The 19,983-nt window shown below is 41.6% G+C and overlaps 1 protein-coding gene across 3 annotated transcripts in view; it reads left to right on the top strand.

Annotated features, from left to right (window-relative positions):
* The window catches only part of AP3B1 (adaptor related protein complex 3 subunit beta 1), a 224,582-nt gene that overhangs the window by 73,717 nt on the left and 130,882 nt on the right, over window positions 1-19,983 (top strand). For all 3 annotated transcript variants that reach the window (XM_083152189.1, XM_083152198.1, XM_083152207.1), the window contains exons 8-14: window positions 1,203-1,355; window positions 1,646-1,743; window positions 4,298-4,352; window positions 4,445-4,516; window positions 5,481-5,543; window positions 8,014-8,146; window positions 14,442-14,551. In XM_083152189.1, the coding sequence (XP_083008315.1) occupies window positions 1,203-1,355; window positions 1,646-1,743; window positions 4,298-4,352; window positions 4,445-4,516; window positions 5,481-5,543; window positions 8,014-8,146; window positions 14,442-14,551 (684 nt within the window). The remainder of the gene's footprint in view (window positions 1-1,202; window positions 1,356-1,645; window positions 1,744-4,297; window positions 4,353-4,444; window positions 4,517-5,480; window positions 5,544-8,013; window positions 8,147-14,441; window positions 14,552-19,983) is intronic.

Here is a 19,983-nt window from a genome sequence, read left to right as displayed (position 1 = left end):
AAAGTGCTGCTGTACAATTCCTGAATTAATGTCATATACTGGGCATCCGTTTTGGATTGATCTAGTATCTGCTATCCCACTGTGAGGGCTCTTCCTCTACTCCAGCTGAAAATGGTTAGACTTGGCAATGGGAAAACAATAGATGAAGGATTCAGAGGGCCACAGTAATGATTTAAGAGGCTAAACAGCAAGCGGTCTATAACTGGTGGTGGTAAGAAATGTTAATAGAGTGACTGACTGTATGGCACACAATGCCTACTTATTGGAATATACACTGCTCCATACTGAGAATACAGATGTGTTCTTATTTACTGTGGCTTCACTCCCACCAACATGCTGCTTTTGGATCACAGGTCACGTGCAACTTTATTTGCAAGAATAAAACAACTGGGAGTGACAGAACTGAATTGCTAGCATAAACTGACCACTGGGGGTTATAGTTGTCCATCAGTGTGTGGCAAAGTCTGTTTAAAAAATGGTTTTGATGCAACCAACTGCGGCTGTATGTCACGTCAATTTGCGCTGTGCTTCATCTGTGACTTTTTATGAGTGTTAAAGTGTGGCTACAGCCTCAGCCGAAGTATCTCTAGCACACGGAGTGACTTTTTGCTGTGTCAGCGATGCGCTTAATATTCAAAATGTAAGTAAAATGATGGTACGTTACTCACCACAGCGTCTATCACGCTATGCATTTTGCGCCCAGTGTATAAGGACTCATCAGTAAACTAATAACTGGATGGTGTATTGGTTAGCGTTACTGCCTCACAGCGCTGAGGTCATGGGTTCGATTCCCGCCATGGCTCTAACTGTGCAGAGTTTGTATATTCTCCCTGTGTTTGTGTGGGTTTCCTCAGGGTACTCCCACAATCCAAAAATATATTGGTTGGTTCATTGACTCCCCACAAAATTAACCCTAGAATGATTGTGTGCGCGTGTACACGTGGTAGGGAATATAGATTGAAGGCTTCACTGGGGCAGGGACTGATGTGAATGTTGAAATATTCTTTGTAATGATACCGTTTTGGATATTGCTTTGTTATTCTCTGTAAAGCGCTGCATAGTGTGTGTGTGTGTGTGTGTGTGCACTATATAAATAACTGGTAATAATAATAACTGAAATGAATAATTGGCGAAGACTGGCCACATTTTCTTCATTTCGTCTTTTTCGGTGGCTGTAAGAATTGGCTGATTATCTTTTACAGGATGAAATGTCAGAGGATGCAACAAACAATTTTTATGCTTCAGATGAAGAAAATGAGAAGGAAGCGAATCAGAAAAAGCCATATACAATGGATCCAGACCACAGGCTTCTATTACGAAATACCAAACCATTGCTGCAGAGCCGGAACGCTGCGGTATGACGGGCTACCTAGAATTCAGCCATTTCCTATTATCCATGTTTAAGTTATTGTCGGAAATGAGACTACTGATCCTTCTATAATAGAATATTGTACAGACATTGGTTAGACGAAGGTTCATTAAACCTTTCAGACAAGTTCTAGGGTTTTGTGCCAATGTAAACAAACTCAAAACATTTTAAGAATATAAATGATAACCTCTGAATCTGGTAGCAGCAGAGCATTTTATGGGTTCTTGTATGTTTTTCAGTCCTAATATATACATTTTTATTTTATTTTTTTAATAGGTTGTTATGGCGGTAGCCCAGCTGTATTGGCATTTGGCACCGAGGTCTGAAACCAGTACAGTTGCCAAATCCCTGGTCCGCCTTCTCCGCAGTCACAGGTATGGCAGGAGTGGTTTGTGGGGTCTGTGGACCCAGGTTTTGTGGCACACTGTTATCCTGAGGGAGAATCCATGCTTATTGTCTGTGGGCTCTGGCTTGTTTCTACAGTGTGTTTTTGGATAATCAATGTTAGGTCACGACTGTCGGGCTGGCCAGACAGCCGTGACCCTGTCCCATTCTCGGTCTGCTCGACCGAGATTTTGCAGACAGAATTCAATGTCCCACCTACCGTGGGTTGAGAAGGGGGCATGGCCGTAACCTGCGGCTGGGCATCGGCAAGCTGCGGCCGGGAGCTAGTCAATTCTCGGCAGAAGGAGCCTGACTGCTTGTGAAGTCGGGCTCCTTCTGCCGAGATCCCCTGTTTAATGCCGTTGAGGAAGACAGCATTGAATAGGGCCCCGCAGCCATCTCCCCCATCGGGAATGGCTGCGGGAGATTGAATTTCCCACTTAAACTCTGCATTTGATGGCATTCAGCACTGATTTACTATTTAGTGATCTTGCTAAAAACTTAAAATGGGATTGTAAAGAGTTCTTGGGTTTGTACATTTGCGTGCAGTGTTTTATCCTTTTGTATGAGCAGGAAAGTGTGATGGTTTTTGTAGAAGTTTGGCAAAGTGTTGATTTATTTCTAAATGTTGTATACATCGGTTTTACCATACTGTCCTTGGCTGGCTGATTTCATGCAGTATTCAGATGATAGGTCAAATGTGCCTAGGTAGACAACCAAGGGTTAACACATGCACAAAGTCGACACGCCAGAGGTGGACACATGATAACATTGATTTAAAAAATGGTTGGAGTGAGGAAATCTGAGCTGTTGGTGACATGACTGTCCCTCCTTATACACAATGGGCGGTATTCAATGAGCCTTATTCGCCATGTTTTTATGGCGAATTTGTGCTGTTTGGCGAATTTCTGACTAAAACGGTGAATCACCCTATTCAATGACCACATGGCGAATACATTTCAAGGTTTTTTTCACCATGATTCACCGAGTAGCAATCGCTATCTTTTTATGGTGAAGTGGAATGTGAACTTTTAAAATAAAGTGTTTTGTTTTTTACATTTGGTGTCAAAAAATCAGGAATTTTATTCTGAGGAGGGCATGCTATTTTTATTCATGTGCTGTAGGCACATGAATATATATTTAATTTAAAAAAATATATATATTTTTTTTTTACACAGCAGCCAGCAGGGGGCGCCGGAGCCGAGCCGCTCATTACATATTCATATATTCACTGCACCCGATCGTTACGATCGTGTGTAGTGAATATACGCTCCCCTGCTGGCACCCCCGGGGGGCAGCCTGTGCTGCCTGGCACCCGGGGAGCCCACCTACCCCCCACAAAGTTCTGGGGCAGGCAGAGAGACTACCATCTCTCTGCCTGGCACCGTCCTCAGGCTCCCTGCGGCAATCGCCGCAGGAGCTCATATTCGCCAGTCAGGGGCTGCGAGCCCCTGACACGTTGAATACCGGAGCCCGCCGGCTCCGGAACGTGGCGAATGTGCAGCGAATCCTAAAAAGGATTCGCTGCACCTCGCAGGTATTCTCATTGAATACCGCCCTTTGTATCAAAATTATTAGTAGATCTTTTCAAATGGTATGGGTCCACAGAACCTCCAAGACTATTGTGTTATCGTTTTAAACCGTATTACGTTATCATACTCTATTTTTCTCTTTTGGTCAATTTCTGTTAGGAAATATGTGTAATACCAGCAGATGAGAGGTGGCCGTCGGTGATGATACACACTGGGCGGCTTTTAAACTCAAAGCAGCTCAAATGACAAAACCGAGTTGCTTCAGCTTGAAATCACCCAGTTTGTATGGGCCTTTACAGTTTGTGACTTAAGCCTTAAATTCCAGGCCAGATGAGGACATTTCCAAACAGACCAATCATGTCTTAATAGCTTAAAAAATGTAATAAAAAGTAATTATGAATCAGCTGAAATAGTGCCCAGACTTGTCGCATTCAACGATAATCTGCTTTTATGTGTGTGTGTGTTTCATGCTTTTACATTCAAATAAATAGTAATTGTGCATTGAGATGTGAAGAAATGTCATGGCTAAATGTGTACCCTACAGAGACGCTTCCTGTAGAGATTTAAGGGGCAATTCAATTAGCTGCCGTAATTTACCATAGTGGCTAAATGATCCCCTGGGTACTATTCAATTAGCCCTAACACTGGGATCTATTGGGGATATTTTTCTGGCACCCGCTGAAATCGTAAAAACAGCGTGACCCAGTTTCAAGATCGCAATCACAAAAACACATATGACTGGGAACTTATTCTAGATCCTATTTTTTGTTTTTGCCCAAGAATGAGTCCATTGTTTGGTGAAACACAAAATGGGCTTCAATTGAAATGCATCTGGCAGAAAAATTGGGGGAAAACCTGTCTGTTTCCGCCTGGCTTTTTTTTGGGGCATAATTAAATTCCACTCCTTAGTGTAACAGGCTTATTGCCTTAGAGGTGCCAACCCTTAAATATATCTGTAATATTTCTATATCCTAGTGTTTCAATTCTGATTGGCTTGTCCTCTGTGTTTCAGGGAAGTGCAATATATTGTTCTTCAGAACATAGCGACAATGTCTATACAGAGGAAGGTAATGTATCTCATGACTGTAATATAGAGGGTGAACACTCTAGTCATGCCCAAGGCTAACTCCTGTTTGTTTCTCTACTCATTGTTTTCTAGGGCCTGTTTGAACCATTTTTAAAGAGTTTCTATGTCCGATCAACGGATCCGACTATGATAAAGACACTAAAGGTGAGAGCAAGCTTGTGTTTTCCTTTTGCGTCACAGCTGTAAAGATTAGTGTTCATTGTAGCACTCGCCATGTTTGAAAACCCATGCAGTTCCTTTTCCCTGCCTGGGGGTGTCGCTGTCTGCTGTAGTGCTTCTAGCACAGTGTGGTCAGTATATCAGCACTGAAATGCAAACCAGACCTGTGCTAGAAACACCACAGCAGACAGCGACACCCCAGGCAGGGAAGAGGAACTGCATGGGTTTTCAAAGATGGCGGGTGCTAGAACGAACACTAAAGATTTGAGACCATTTCCATTTTCCCGAGTCATTTCTATTAGTTTAGTGCGATGATTTTGTGTGTGAGAATGCTTTGCTTTTAGAGTGAGCAAGTATTTATATAGCGCCAATACTGTACTCTGCAAAAACTGGGGTGACTTAGTGTGAGTGTAGGCCTTTGTATCATTGTGGTTCAATTTTAACATTACACAAAGCTTTTCTTTACCAATATTGGAGCCCTGGGAAATTCTAGCTGCAGCCATTTTTCTTGGGCCCACCGAGTAGCTGTGTATGAAGGTTAGGGAAGGGGAGATTGCGGTTCTACCAGGCAGACCAATATTGCTGATCCTGCCCACACTAATTTTCCATTTGGAAATTAAAGCTGGCCATACATCTACAGAGGTTGGAACAAAAACCTGGTAATGTATGAATGACTGTTTTTGTCAGTTTTCCAGCATTTCAAAGCAAATGGTCAACTGTCATTAGCTCTCATCCATTACCAGGTTTTTGTTCCAACCAGCCAGATTTGACAAAAAAATCTTATGTATGGCCAGCTTACGCCACATTATCATGACTGTGCCACTTAAAAAAATAAAAATAAAAATCACAGATTTGATTTTCAATGCTATTGTAAACTGATCACCTGCTAGATGTGACTGTCATTGTTATACATTACTCCATGACTTGTTGCTTTTTTTTTTTTTTGTAGCTTGAAATTTTGACAAATTTGGCAACTGAAGCGAATGTCTCCACTTTACTACGTGAATTCCAGGTCTGTATGTTTTATCAGGTGTCTGTACAATCTTGCTAGGCATGTCCTCTGCCGTCCTGTGTGATGTGTATAGTTATAAGGACCAATGGCGCACAAGGTTTCCTCAATTATAACAGAAAGTTTTATTAAGATATAATTAACAACATAAACCTAAATGAGATGAGACTCTCCTCTGGCCAAGCACAGCGAATGGGGGAGACTCTGGCCACACACACAGTGAATGGGGGAGACTCTCCTCTGGCCAAGCACAGTGAATGGGGGAGACTCTCCTCTGGCCAAGCACAGTGAATGGGGGAGACTCTCCTCCGGCCACACACAGTGAATGGGGGAGACTCTCCTCTGGCCAAGCACAGCGAATGAGGGAGACTCTCTGGCCACACACACAGTGAATGGGGGAGACTCTCTTCTGGCCAAGCACAATGAATGGGGGAGACTCTCCTCTGGCCAAGCACAGTGAATGGGAGAGACTCTCCTCTGGCCAAGCACAGTGAATGGGAGAGACTCTCCTCTGGCCAAGCACAGTGAATGGGAGAGACTCTCCTCTGGCCAAGCACAGCGAATGGGGGAGACTCTCTTGCCACGCGCAGTGAATGGGGGAGACTCTTCTCTGGCCACGCGCAGTGAATGGGGGAGAACCTCCTCTGGCCAAGCACAGTGAATGGGGTAGACTCTCCTCCGGCCACACACAGTGAATGGGGGAGACTCTCCTCTGGCCACGCACAGTCCTTTTACAATATTTAAATCTTGTGATTTAGCAGCAAGTGATTCCTATCTCATGAATGAGAACAAAGGCTCTCAGTGTCTGCCAAACTAGCAATTCCCATAACCTCTCCCTGCATAAAATCAGAGCATGCCCCGCTGTACTGATTATTACTTATTGCTGGTAATAGGTCTTGTTGGGATTCAGGCCTAATAGGAAGCTCTATTATAGGACTTTAGTCCCCAGCTGTGTCCTGAGAGCGTTTGATGGGCAATGTACAGAATCCATTGTCTCTGTAAGAGGACACTGGTGAAATATAAAGATAGTTCACATTATGATAGGCACATTCAGGAAATGATGCATTGGATCTCCCTGGGCTATTCTTTTGGAGTTTTTCCTTCTATGATCAAGACACCTCCTGAGCGGAAATCGGGTTTTTAATGAAGGTAGGTAGTCGACACCTGCAAATGGTCGACATTGAAAGAAGTCAACACCATCAAAATATTGACATAAATATTGTTGACACGGAACATGTCGACACACGTTTTTCATGATTTTTGTTTGGTTTAGACAGACTTAATTTCATTATTTACCAACCACTAAGGCGTGGATGGAGAACAGAATAGTGTGCAGAGCTTACGGAGGCACCGTGCCCGAAGCTTGGCGAGCGGATGTGGTACACTTATACGGTGTCCATGTCGACATATTTCGACATGTCGGCAAAAAACGTGTGTCTACCATGTCTATACCGAGCTTTTGCTTGTGTCGACCTAAATATGTCGACCATTTAAAGGTGACGGTCGTAAGTGGTCGACCTATTGACATTCTAGTGTCAATCTATCATTTATACCAGAACCCTCCCAGCTTGGTGTGTCACAGTATACAGAACTACTATCTATGCAGTTGTATCTGCCACTTGTGAATAAAGACATACCACCCGACTTCTGCGCAGCCCTCAGCTGTGTATGATGATGCAGGCTCAGACATGCATGTCTGTGTGACAAGCCCCCACCCTCCTGCCACCTCTTAGAACCACTCACTACCTGACCACTCACTTTGCAGACAAATCCCCATTGCATCCACCATTTCTAATGATGCTCTGGGCATTGTGACTCTGATAAACTGCACAAACATCGGCATTGCATCCTGTCCAGAATCCGGCCCATAGGCTGATCCTGCAGTTTGTCCAAACTCTGACAATCGCAAGCAGCTGGATCACATGGGAGCCTGGTAGTCACAAGATGCACACAACCTGGCCATCAACATCTGTCCACCCCATTTCAAGGGCATATTCTAGAACGATCTGATCAATTATGATGGCATTATTTTCAATCACCGTGGGTGTTTTGGAGACCAGTTTGCTGAAATTGCTTGTTGTATGCTTTAGTTTGTGTTGCTCGGAACAGACCACTGTATCAGGGAGAAGAATTGTCTCCTTTTATTGTTTGTTCCCATTGTCCTGATTTTATATTGTAAAACTTAACCCACACTAGTACTGGAGTTTGGGAATAGCCACTGTGGTTCTGTCAATACTGGTCTCTGCATTGGACGCGGAAAAGTAAATATTTCAGCCGCCAGGAGATCCCCAGAGAGGAGAATGGTGCTACAGATTCGCACACTCCACCTCTGTTAAATGAAATTGTAGAAAAGGGAATGAATAAGAAGATTGATACTTCATTACCATGTGAATTCACTTGTCACTGAGCTGCCCAAGTCTGTAATGCAATTTTAAAGTCCTCCTCTAACGTGCATAATTCTGTTTATTTTTAGACCTACGTAAAAAGCCAAGACAAACAATTTGCTGCAGTCACAATCCAAGCCATAGGAAGATGTGCGACCAACATATCTGCTGTGACTGACACGTGTCTTAATGGCCTTGTATACTTATTGTCAAACAGAGACGGTGAGATAATCCATCTTTTTCCTTCTCAAGACGTTCCCATGTGGCACGGCGTACATCCCAATTGGTTTCTCTGTGTCGTTGTTTTTGCGCATATCAAAGTTTGTTCCGTTTTTGTGAAGCATTGAGGCAAATGCCTCTAAAAGAATAGTCCACTCTGTAAAGCCGGGATTTCCTCTTTTATTGAGTCTATTTCAGCCATTCCTTTATAAAGTAGCTTTCTTGGTTTTGGAAGTTGTTTTTATAACTTACGTCACATTAAATCTCTCTTGGGGTTTTCCCAAAATTGGTTCTATGGGGATGGGGTATTAATGATTAAATGGGTCAGCCATTTTGCTGTAAGTGCAGTAATTTGCACTGCAAACAGACTCGTGCCTAACTGGACTGACCACTATGATTTATGTCTTGTGATTAGCTTTTCCGTTTTGTCTCCTAGGTGTATATTCAATGGTTTTTGCGAGCTGTGACCGCTCGCAGGGTCAGCATTCAACTGACCCCCTGCACACACCGTTTACACCTCGCTTGGTTTTTATAGCGCTGTGGAAACGGCGCGTGCGCCCACCAAAACAGCGAGGCTCGCGGCTAAATGAAGCCGGCTCCCTGCATTCGTTGCGAGCCTTGCTGTTTGGGGGGAATCCTCGCTGTCCTCTGACAGTAAGGATTCCCCCAGAATGTAGAATAGGGTGAGTGGCTGGCGCAGGGGTTAATCAGCGAGGGTCGCTTGTATATGGCGATCCCGGCCGTTTAACCCCCTCGCTGGCCGCATTGAATAAGGCCCATTATGGCTCAGATAGATAATGGATGTAACACAAGTACCCTGCTGTACTGCATCCATTGATTATGTAGAAAGAGTAGTTCCTCTAATACAGAGACAGCAGTACCTGGTACCAGTATGTATCCCATCCTTAATCTTTAGTGCTACCGGGATTTGTGTACCTGCATCTCTTAGCTGTAGGAAGCCCGCATGTGTGTGATTGATATTGCAAGCATTGTGACCACTGACGACTCGTCACATAAACGTTTCATATAGGTATATGTGTTACTATTACTTTAATACCTGGAAAACAGTAGGTTCTCTAATGAAGTCTCACAATGGTTTTCTGGTGTGGTGGGGACTAGCATTATAATAGAGCCTACACCAGGATCCTCCACTACTTGCCCGTGTCCCCTCTGCCCCTTGAATCTAAGCTGGATGCCCTGGTAGAGTACACTATTGCCGTGCCCACCATTCAGTTATGCTTTTATTTCCCTTACAGCTGCTACTAGAAAGCACTATAAAATAATGTACCTGGAGAATATCATCTTACATGGCCTTGTACAGATGTGTCCACATACATATATCCTCCATGCGATACCAGTCGCGTTATATATAATGTGTGAGCTCCATGTTACTCAGCAGCACCTCTTATTTTGTGACTTTTTCCTTTAAAAATAGCATCTTATTTGCATAATTAATAGGATGCACAAGCAGCACCTGCTGATTCAAATGATAAGCAGATACATTCCCTCTGCTTTCTTGCTTTGTCCTGTCCAGAGCGATAACCGCAATGTCAATTTCCTGTGATACACATTTACTAAGATTTAAAAAAAAAAAAATCATCTGTTTCTAAGAGACTGTTAGTAAATATGTGGGTTTTATTGGTTTGGTTTTAGAAATGTTTCCTCTTTAACGGTAAATTCTCGACCCATTCTAAAATGTCCTATTTATTTTTACTGGCTGAAGTGTTACGCTATTTGTTGCCATAGTAGCTCAACGCTCACAGTAGTGGACACCGGCAGATTGAATGATCACAAAGCCAAAAATGCTGTTTCCCCTGCAAAGGTATTTGCTAAGAATGTATTAATAAAACAGGTTGACGGCAAAGCTAAGATCCCTGCTCCTGCTAATTATTTGGGCGCACATTAATGTACACATGAAGATCTCAGGTGAACCCCATTGCAAGATAGGACAAACACATGTTCGGCCATTGGCAGTTTCACAGCAATCTGAGTAATAACGGGGCAGTGAGCAGAGAATGCTTACAGGGGCATGGGTTACTGGGCTATGGATCATTGGGTCGACCAATATACATCTCGTGTGCACGAGTCCCCTTTCGCAGAGCATATGGCGGCTGGCGGGGGATGGCGGCTGGCGATTCTGCCGCCATCCCCTGCAAAGACAACGCCGGCTCCATCTGTAGGTCGGTATGGTTGGAAAGTCGAAACAAGCATTAGGTCGACAGTCAAATGGTTGACATGGGTTTTCACTTTTTTTTTTCCTGAATGTCGACATGGACACCAGCAAAGTGTACCGCGTCCCGTCACATGGCTCACTGCTCGTAACGCTTCGGGCACGGTGCCTAGCTGCGCTCAGCACACTATTCTGTTCTCCCTCCTCACTCTAGTGAATGGTAGGACCTGAATTACCGCCTATCGACACATTTTGGCTCAACAAAAAAGAGTGAACCACCCATGTCGACCTAGCGATTGTCGACCTACTGCTTGTATTGACTTTCCAACCATGTTAATCTTTTTCATGTGTCGACTTTCAGTAGGTGACCCAATGCATGTGAACCTCATACGTGTTGACCTACCGGCCGTATACCGGTTACAGGCACCTTCTATTCATACATTTGGACTTTGCAGTTACAGTATCTTATATATAATTGTAGGTACGATGATAAAGTGATGGCGGAGTGTAAAGGGTCAGTGCACTGAGATGAACTGTTCTCAGTATAAAAGATTCTTTGTGTATCATCCGGATAGTACTGAGAATTCCGAGCAATGGTCACAGGGTAGCTTCTGTACCCTTTACTAAGACTTCTTTGTTTTGTTATGGAATCCAAAGAGTCGTTTCAGTATATGTTAAGGCAAGCGAATGCAAATCCCTGTCTAAGCGCACTAAATGGTCTATTTAATTAGGTCTGATTTTTCACCTAGGCCAAAAATAAGCACTTCTTAAATTTTTTTTTTTTTTTTAAGGGGAATGGGAAAAAAGTAGGTAAAAAAATTTGTAATTGGCGAAAAGCACCTGGATTGACGGTACAGCCACTCATCCACGTTTTTGCCATTTATTAGGCATTTTTCACCGGTGCCTTTTTGCTGGAAAAAAAAAAAAGGGAATATTTATTGGCGAATACTGCCGCAATTGAATAGTCGTAGATCGGATTAGTTCTGTGATGTTCACCTATGAGAAAAAACGTAACTAATTGTATAGAACCCCCCGCCCTAAAAGGTGATCTATGCAGTACATCTTTTAGTTGGTCTTTATGCTTTGTTCTTCTTTAGTTTTACTGGGGTGGGGGGTTATTTTAGTGAATTCTTATGAAGACATCTATTGATTCACATGTGTCAGGGATACTCTGTAGTAAGGCGGTTGATTTAGGAGGGTATTCAATCCCTGGCTCTATTTTTGCCGGCTAAAATATCGCCAGTCTCCTATTCTCTGCTGCTGTTACCAACAGCTTTGAAGGCAGTTTTTTTGACCAAACAGATCCAAAAGTTTTGTCGGAAACGGGTGCAGATTGTGAAATTCATGGGGCATTTTTTGACAGTCTGTGGTCGTTTTCACCAATCTGCGGACTTTCCGACACTGTACAGCCGGATCATTGAATTCCTCTGTCAAGTTACTGTCGAAACCGAAAACGGCCCAAGATTCCGACTGTCAAGACGTTCTGACAGTTGGAATTCCGGATTGAATACAACCCTTAGCCTTTTTCAAACCTTTTTCTTTTAATATGCCTTGAATGTGAACTCTTTCTCACAGGCTCGTTCTCACCATTGCAGACTGAATTATAGGACGATAGTGTATTGTAAAGGACACTGCATGAAAGCAACACATATATGTAGACTTGTCCCAATATGTAAATTGTAACATTTTTTAAAGCTGCCTGTAGAGGGCACTGCTGGTAGGGAAATGATGCTTTGCTCTCCCTATCTCTCTGCATTAATCCAACAGATGGATAAAAGAAAATTGTTTTTATTTGTTACAAAGTGTGTTTTGTTTTTGTGATTATACAGAATTCTATGTAAAAAGGTTGTGTAGCCTAAATCAGGAATGTCCAAACTGTGGCCCTCCTGCTGTTGTGAAACTACACGTCCCAGCATGACCTGCCATGGTTTTGCTATTAGGGAATTCTAAAACTATGGCAAGGCATGCTGGGATGTGTAGTTTCAAAACAGCTGGAGGGCCACTGTTTGGACAGGCCTGGCCTAAATGGTCACTGCAATGTTGAAATCAGTCAGTGCGCAACATGCACTATTCTATATGTGGCCATTCTGTAACCCTTCTGCACTGGTGTAATGTAGAGGTGCTTATTTGGGGTTTTCAGTATTCACTCATAGATACTATTGGTCCGGCTTGGCAACAATTGGCCTCTGCAGCTACTGTGATCCTGCATGAACTCAAATAATGTCCATTGGGAGTACTGATTTTATCTCTCTCCAGTTAGACGCTTCCTCTAGTCCTAGTTAGTTCTGTACTGCTATTAATAAACCTGTTTGGGTGACAGTGGTCTTAGGGTGTCACATCAGAGTGCGTAGATATTGAGGATTGAGGAATGCTATCTGTTGGGAATAGAGAAATAGCTGTGCATGAAACAGACTGGTTTGTGGATCGGTGTATCAGGATGTTCTACCCTTCCACCAGGTGACAGTAGAATACCATAAAAATACATTCTGATCCTATTACACGCTATCTATTCACTGTGATGCTTGCCATAGATGTGTGATGCTGTAAATGCACTCTTATGAAGTAACCAGATAAGTGGTTACTCTCACGAGTTTATAGCGGTTTGAGTTTACAGGACTCAATTAGTTTATGGCATTATTGATTTCAAACTTGTTTGGTAGGTCTATATGATTTTCATTTTGAACCTATTTTGTCCTCAATTTGTGCCAGTAGTTCCCAATTAAAGTAAGTAACCCATGTTTTTAGTGAACCATCAACTTCTATAATGAATATCACTGGTATGCTAGAGAATTGATGATTTAAAAAAAAACGAAGGAAATAAAAGTTAAATTTTCCTCAGGTAATTAACTTCATTCCTTATAACCAAAGATGATTGTTTTTTTTTTTTTTTCTAAGAACTTGTTTCAAAAGTTTCCCTATCGCTACTAAAGAGGGGTATTCGATCCCCGCCACTATTTTTGACGGGGGAAATAGTGGCGGGCGCCTATTCAATGCTGTTTTGCCCGACAGCATTGAAGTGGCTGATCGACAGAACAGGCCTGACTTTAAAAGCCGTGAGGCCCGTTTTTTCGATAATGAACACGGCCGAACCTCAGTAATCCTTGGCCGTTTACGCAGACACGCTGTTGGGCAAAACAAAAAACAGGCCGGGGTCACAGCTGTCAGGACAGATCGACAATCGGGACCCGGGATTGAATACCCCATAAATGGTTATACACATGTACCCCCGTGTTGTGACGTTTGTGTTCCTGCATGTGTGTTACTAATAAGTGTCTTATCTCATGTCTATTTACCATGCAGTAATGTATTATAGCTAATACTACACAGCAGTGTTCTGTCCCTATGATGCAGGCGTTCATAAGCATTTATGTAGAATTGCAAGTAATTGTTCTTATTCTAGCACCTGGCTCTTATGTCGCCAGCTCGTGTTAAAAAGATTTTGTGAAATAGAGAACTGTTTAGTTGGGGAAATTATTTATATCTTGTATAGTGTCCTGGATTCTCAATAATGTGGTTTCCAGTCATATCGTCATATCACATTGGGGATTTGGTCACTAGGTTGACCGTATGTCGACATGCATTTGGTCGACCATGGATGGTCGACACCTGAATTAGGTCGACACGGCTAATGTCGTCTGGGACGAAAGGTCGACACGGGCATTACAATGGAAAGATCGACAGTCATTAGATTGACAGGAGTTTTTCATGTTTTTTTGAGCCGGCGTGTGCCGACAGGCGGTATTTCATACCCTACCACCAACTACAGCATGGTGGGAGAATAAAATAGTGTGCAAAGTGCAGCGAGACACCGTGCCCGAAGCATGGCAAGCGCAGCGGTACACTTGGACTGTGCCCATGTCGACTATGACGACATTCGGGACAAAAACCGTGAAGAACTTATGTCAACATTTTGACTGGCAACCTTCCCATTGTTGAATTAATACTTGTGGAGACCTTTCCGACCCTGTTGACCTTAGCCATGTTGGCATTTTTCAGGTGTCGACCTAAGCACTGTCAACCTTCAACGGTCAACCCAATGCATGTCGCTCTAAATGGGGTCAACCCAATGTTCAACCCATTGGCTCTGTGTTGCATCTCAACTTGGTTTCGTGTCTCCTTTGCTTTCAGATGTCGTGGTCGCCGAAAGTGTGGTAGTCATCAAAAAACTGCTCCAAACCCAGCCGTCGCAGCATAGTGAGATCATTAAACACATGGCGAAACTTCTCAGCAAGATCACTGTAAGTAGACTTTCCTTCATTTATTGTGAGAGTTTTATTTGGATGTGTGGAAGTTCATTAACACATCTTGTGCTGACCAGAGGAACATAACAGTTAACCAAAAGTCCTGTGTTAAGCCGCTTCTGTTTTATTACCGTATGTAGATTTTTATATTCCTAGAATGTTTCCTTTCTAAAGATGAGGAACATCTGTATGTTCTTTTACATGAGTATTCAGTATATGAACTGAAAACTATTTAAAAATGAACTTGTTTATGCTATTAATGGCCAGAGGAGTTGATTAGAATCTATAGGAATGATTTTGGTTTGTACGAATTTACACTGGAAGTGTTTTCTGCTTTACATCAGAAAACATCTATAGAGGATCTTTTATTTGGCCCGCACCTGTCACCTTAGGGAGTTATTCCATTGGTGCCGAATTTTCGCACCACTTTTCAAAAATTTTTATAGTGAATTTCGATTCGCCCTACTCAAGTGAAGTGCTGATCTTTGGCCTAGGCAAAAAAAATTGGCACGGACTAAAAACACATGGATCGGCAAACCCATGTGGTTATTCGCCAATTTTCAGGTGAAATTTTTTTGCCATTTTTTTTTTTGTCATTTTACGCCCCCCCCCTAAAAAGGACTAAAATACATCAGTGAAAAATTACTAAAAACAAGTGAAAACATCCACAAGTAAATAAAATAGCGGTGAAATAGTTGTTTTGGTTTTTTTTTGCCTAGGAGAAAGAACGGGACTAGGTAAATTTATGAGAGCCTCTAAAAATTCATTTTTAGAAGCTTTAGTAAACTTACTCCTTAATATCCAATGTATTGATTCCACATGTGATCTTTACTGACTTTTTTCATTAGATGGACTTTTAGAAATATAATAATAATGCAGATGAAATGTTAATGAAATAAAAACTGTATACGGCATAATTTTTGCTGCAGTGGAAAAGTTATGTCCTCTAGAGAGAAGTCAGAAAATTCAGGTGTAAAGGTGCATAGTTATCTGCAATTTCATTTTCCCTTACTCTTAATAATTAGTATTTATTTCCATCGGCAAAGGTGCTTATTACATTATACATTTAACCCTGTATGACCTGCAATTACACGGTCACCTCCACTTTCCTAGTTATCTTTTGTTTCAGCTAGTTGCTGTGGTTACTAAAGCGACAATAAATTAGCTCAGCTCACATCATTACACAGGTAATAATCATTCAGAGTAGAGTGTTTTTTGTAACAAGCCAAATTTCATAAAAACTTTTTGGAGTTAAATATACAATTGCTTCTATATTCCCTGAAACAAAGAACGTGGTTCTGTATCATAAAATGTATTGGAAACTTAATACAAATTGGAAAGCATCAAGGTCTGCCTTTACCTTCTCTTCCACTGTATCAGTATGATGCATAACGTACCTGGATCTTCTGTTGGCAGCATTGGGTACATCACAGTAGCTATACCCAGTGCCCATAGACAGAGCATTTTCCCCGTGCGATGCAATGCACGCACGTCACGTCGCACAGTACAAAAACTATGTGCAGTGTTGATCCCACGCTGCGGTAGCTCATCACATGATTTTTGTACTAGATGCGATGCAATCTAGTACAAAAAGTACGGAGAACATGCATGCTCCGGATATGGCACCTTAACACATGTTAGAGGCCTGTGTACCAATAAATACAGACAGACGCTTCTTATTTGGTGTGAACAGAGGAATAAATTGGTTTATGGGCAATCGATAAAACAAAAGATGTAATCTAAAAATATATAAGAATCATTGTTGCTAAAAAAATGTTAAAAAAGAATTATAACTACTACTCTAGTTATCACATCTAGTTATAGATGTCTTATAATAACATATATCATATAATATAAAAAGCTCTAGAATGGGAAACCTCAGTCGTTTATCATTTTATTTAGCAACAATGGTCGTGTGACTTTTTTTTTTTTATACTGTTTAATATTAATTGTATTTTTTTATTAATTACTAAATATGTAATAATTGACCACACTTTAATTTTACTTAATTTACTTATGATTTTTTTTATACATTATCATTATTTTCCACAGTGGTATTTTAAGCTTAGCACTGTGGTCAACTTACATAGGGGCAGATGTATTATGCCAATAAAAACGGTGCACTGAGAGATTTGGTCGCTGAGCGATATTAAGCCAAAATCGCTCAGCAACCAAATTGCACCGTGTGTGTACACACCTTTTAGATGGGACATGGAATTGCTCCGTCCCCAGTAGCAACATTTGTATAAAGAGAGCAACTCTGTTATTAATCAGGGACAAATACATATATAACACTGTGTGTTACACTGTATAAAGCATGTGTTATCTTTAAGTTTTATCACCTTTTTGGTTTTTACAGTTTAGAAATGGTATTCTTGGTATTACAGCGTCCAAGCACATTGATGCTTTGCAGTATTAAGATGCTGGTTCTGTTCTTTAGAAGCCAAGTGGCTCCATCTTATTCGTTTGTTAATGTACTAATTATCGGTACTCAAACTTTATTCACCAAAAAAGAGAAAAAATTACTTTTGTCTCCATAATTAGGCTTTTGACATAAGCGGACAAAGAGTTAAATATTAGAGTGGGGTTGAACAATTAGGAGACTCTCTACATTAAAAGCCGTTGTGTTGGCAATTATGTGCTAATTAAGTTGCTGGAGATGTTTATAAATGTAGAATTGGAGTGTTTCGGTTTGTAAGAGGTGAAAGATTTGTAGTCGGTCTGAGACAATGCTGTAAGTGTATGAAGGGAAAAGTGGTCCTTGGTGAAACTCTCGGCCCTGGCTCTCCATAGAACAAAATACACAATAATTATATATTTTAATCATCTCCCTTCCACACCAAAAGAAGAACTGTGGTGGTTCCATGGCCGTAGTACAGGAAGACGCAAAGAAACCAGTTCTGCAACTGTTCTTTAATCCATGGTGACCGCTTGGTGTAGGAGGATCTACATTTCAAACAGAGCTGCTGATAGGACGGATTTATTCAGTGGCTGTCAACACACTTAAATGGCTACCGACCTTTGACATCGCCTGCTTTCCATCCACATGTTCTCATGTTGGTTGTGGTTGAGTGAGACCGCTCTTGACTGCTTTCCAAAGGAGACAGCCGAGGTGGGAGATGGTACAGTACAAGTGTAGCCTTTAGTTATAATATATATTAACATCAAGTAAACCAAATTGCTGCGTGTGCCTGCTTTAAGTGAATAGAACTTTTTTTTTTTTTTCAAATTAAAATTTTCCAAAATCACAGATGTAAAAGGAAATAACAATTGCAATGCCACATTGGCAGCTCAATCAGTATAAAAGTCTCCAATGTATACAAAGGGCATACATATGTGAACACACATACATAAATATATAAGGTTGACCAAAACCCAGCAAAAATATATCCAATAGTGTCAATACCCTGTGATCTTCCAGTTCTTGCAGATGACGGCCGGGTTGGTCTCAATTTAACACTTAATATCACATATTGCTCTATCACATAATCAGTATCGATCAAGTAACCAACAAACACATTGGGAACATCTGTAACTTAATATATATTTAAAAGGGTATAGGGTAAAAGAGGGAAAAAATGTGAAGAGGGGAGGGGGTGGGGGTCTTTCAAACCCTGTGTTAGTAAGAAGAATTTAAAATCCATCTTTAAAATTTGACTCTGTTCTATTCAAATGTAAAGGTATAACAATTAGGTCCTTTATGGGGATGAGACGCTATCTCCGAATGGACCATAACTACGCCTAAAGTTAGAGGAATCTGTGGAGTGTATTGAAACATCATATTTATCATAAGATATTGTTTTTGTTAGAAAATGTAGTAATTCAGCCAGCGATGGAGTCCTCACTATCCAGCATTTCAAAATCAATTTCTTTGCAGCTGTGACTAAGAGTCAGAAAAGGGACAATGTGTGTATGTCCGCTGTCAATCTGCCATTCATCAAAATTGGCAAACAGCAATGGGGAAGGATGTATGGACACCTGTATGTGTAATGTAAAGTTAATGTAATTGACAACTTTGCGCCAGAACTTTTTTATATGACCACATGTCCACATATTGTGGTAAAAGGTGGCCGAATTCATGCCACATTTCAAGCAGCGGCCTGATTAGTCAGGCACGAGATGCTAGAACTTTATAGGAAGTGTTGGGCCCTTCGCTATATCTACCTTTCAGAGCCTTTCTTGTTTTTATTTAATATTATTCCTCAGATAAATACCCAGGTGACATTTATTATGTACAGGAACTATCGTACTTTGCTTGCAGAGACTGTTGATTGATCGATCTGTGCACAGTTATTAATCTTCATAAAACATTGTTGTGTTGTCTTTTCCCGTTGTTGAAGTGCAGTTTAACTTGATCCATACCAGATAACAATTCTCTATCTCCCACTACATGATGTCTCTGACCTGGTGGTTTAGCTATACAATACCATAGTGTAGCATTTTCTGCATTCTAGTTCTTCTTGCGCTTACAACATCACTGCTGCTAATCCTTGCTTCTGAACCTTCAATTGGAATTGAACGTTAACCTGCTCGGTGCTCGAGTCTGGCCTGCTACTGACCGTAGGGTGACTGTATGCGCGCTCTATCCCCATAGCCATGAATAGCAAAATGAGACGCACGTACAGAAGTGCCCATATACAGTACATGCATATTCTATGCAATAGCATTTTCTGAGAGAAAATGTCTATTTAACATACAGTACTGTACAGTATGTATAACTGTATGAATGGTAGACTTCAAACATAGAGAGAGAGAAAAACATTCTCACTTACAGAATCAAACTCTGTAAGCATGGAGAGCGGCACACTTATCCACTGGTCTATGACACCTGGTGATAGCGATCCGTGCTCATGAGTCAGTTTAGGAGTGATCCCTTGCGGTCAGTTATGCTTCTGCTGTAGTGGCTACAGGATGATTGCTGTAACATCTTTTAAAATGTCAGTGAATGAGTGCACCTGCTGGGTGACCTGGAAAATGTGCACTGTTGGGGGGTCCTGAGGACCAAGGTTGAGAAACACTGGTGTAAGGGGGGACTTGGGCTCAATCATAGGGTAAATGTTCGTTTGCGTCTGAATACATTAATTACTGATTTACAGTATTGATTTCTATTTTTTGACTCTCTCCATCTCTGACCATTGGTCTGTGTGTACAGTATACAGTACAGTAACATTACAGTTGTCACGGTCCATTTGCCAGAACTTGTACATGGCCCAGCTCCATCTGTATATCAATCCGCCACTGGATTAGTGGAGCATTATCCATCCAGTGGTGGTGATGTGTTATTGCATGCATATTGTATGGTATGGCGTGTCTCAATGCGTCTGAACGCAATACAATAGCGGCACGCCTATGTGCACTGGCGGTATGAATGAGCATGGCTTCACCTATATGAACTATTCTGCTCTGAGCCAATGGGAACATGCATTGAC

Source organism: Crinia signifera, chromosome 1, assembly GCF_055691185.1.
Source record: "Crinia signifera chromosome 1, ASM5569118v1, whole genome shotgun sequence".
In the NCBI taxonomy this organism is placed as follows: Eukaryota; Metazoa; Chordata; class Amphibia; order Anura; family Myobatrachidae; genus Crinia; species Crinia signifera.
The sequence above is the reverse complement of the archived record's forward strand: the minus strand, read 5'-3'. Positions and strand labels throughout refer to the sequence as shown.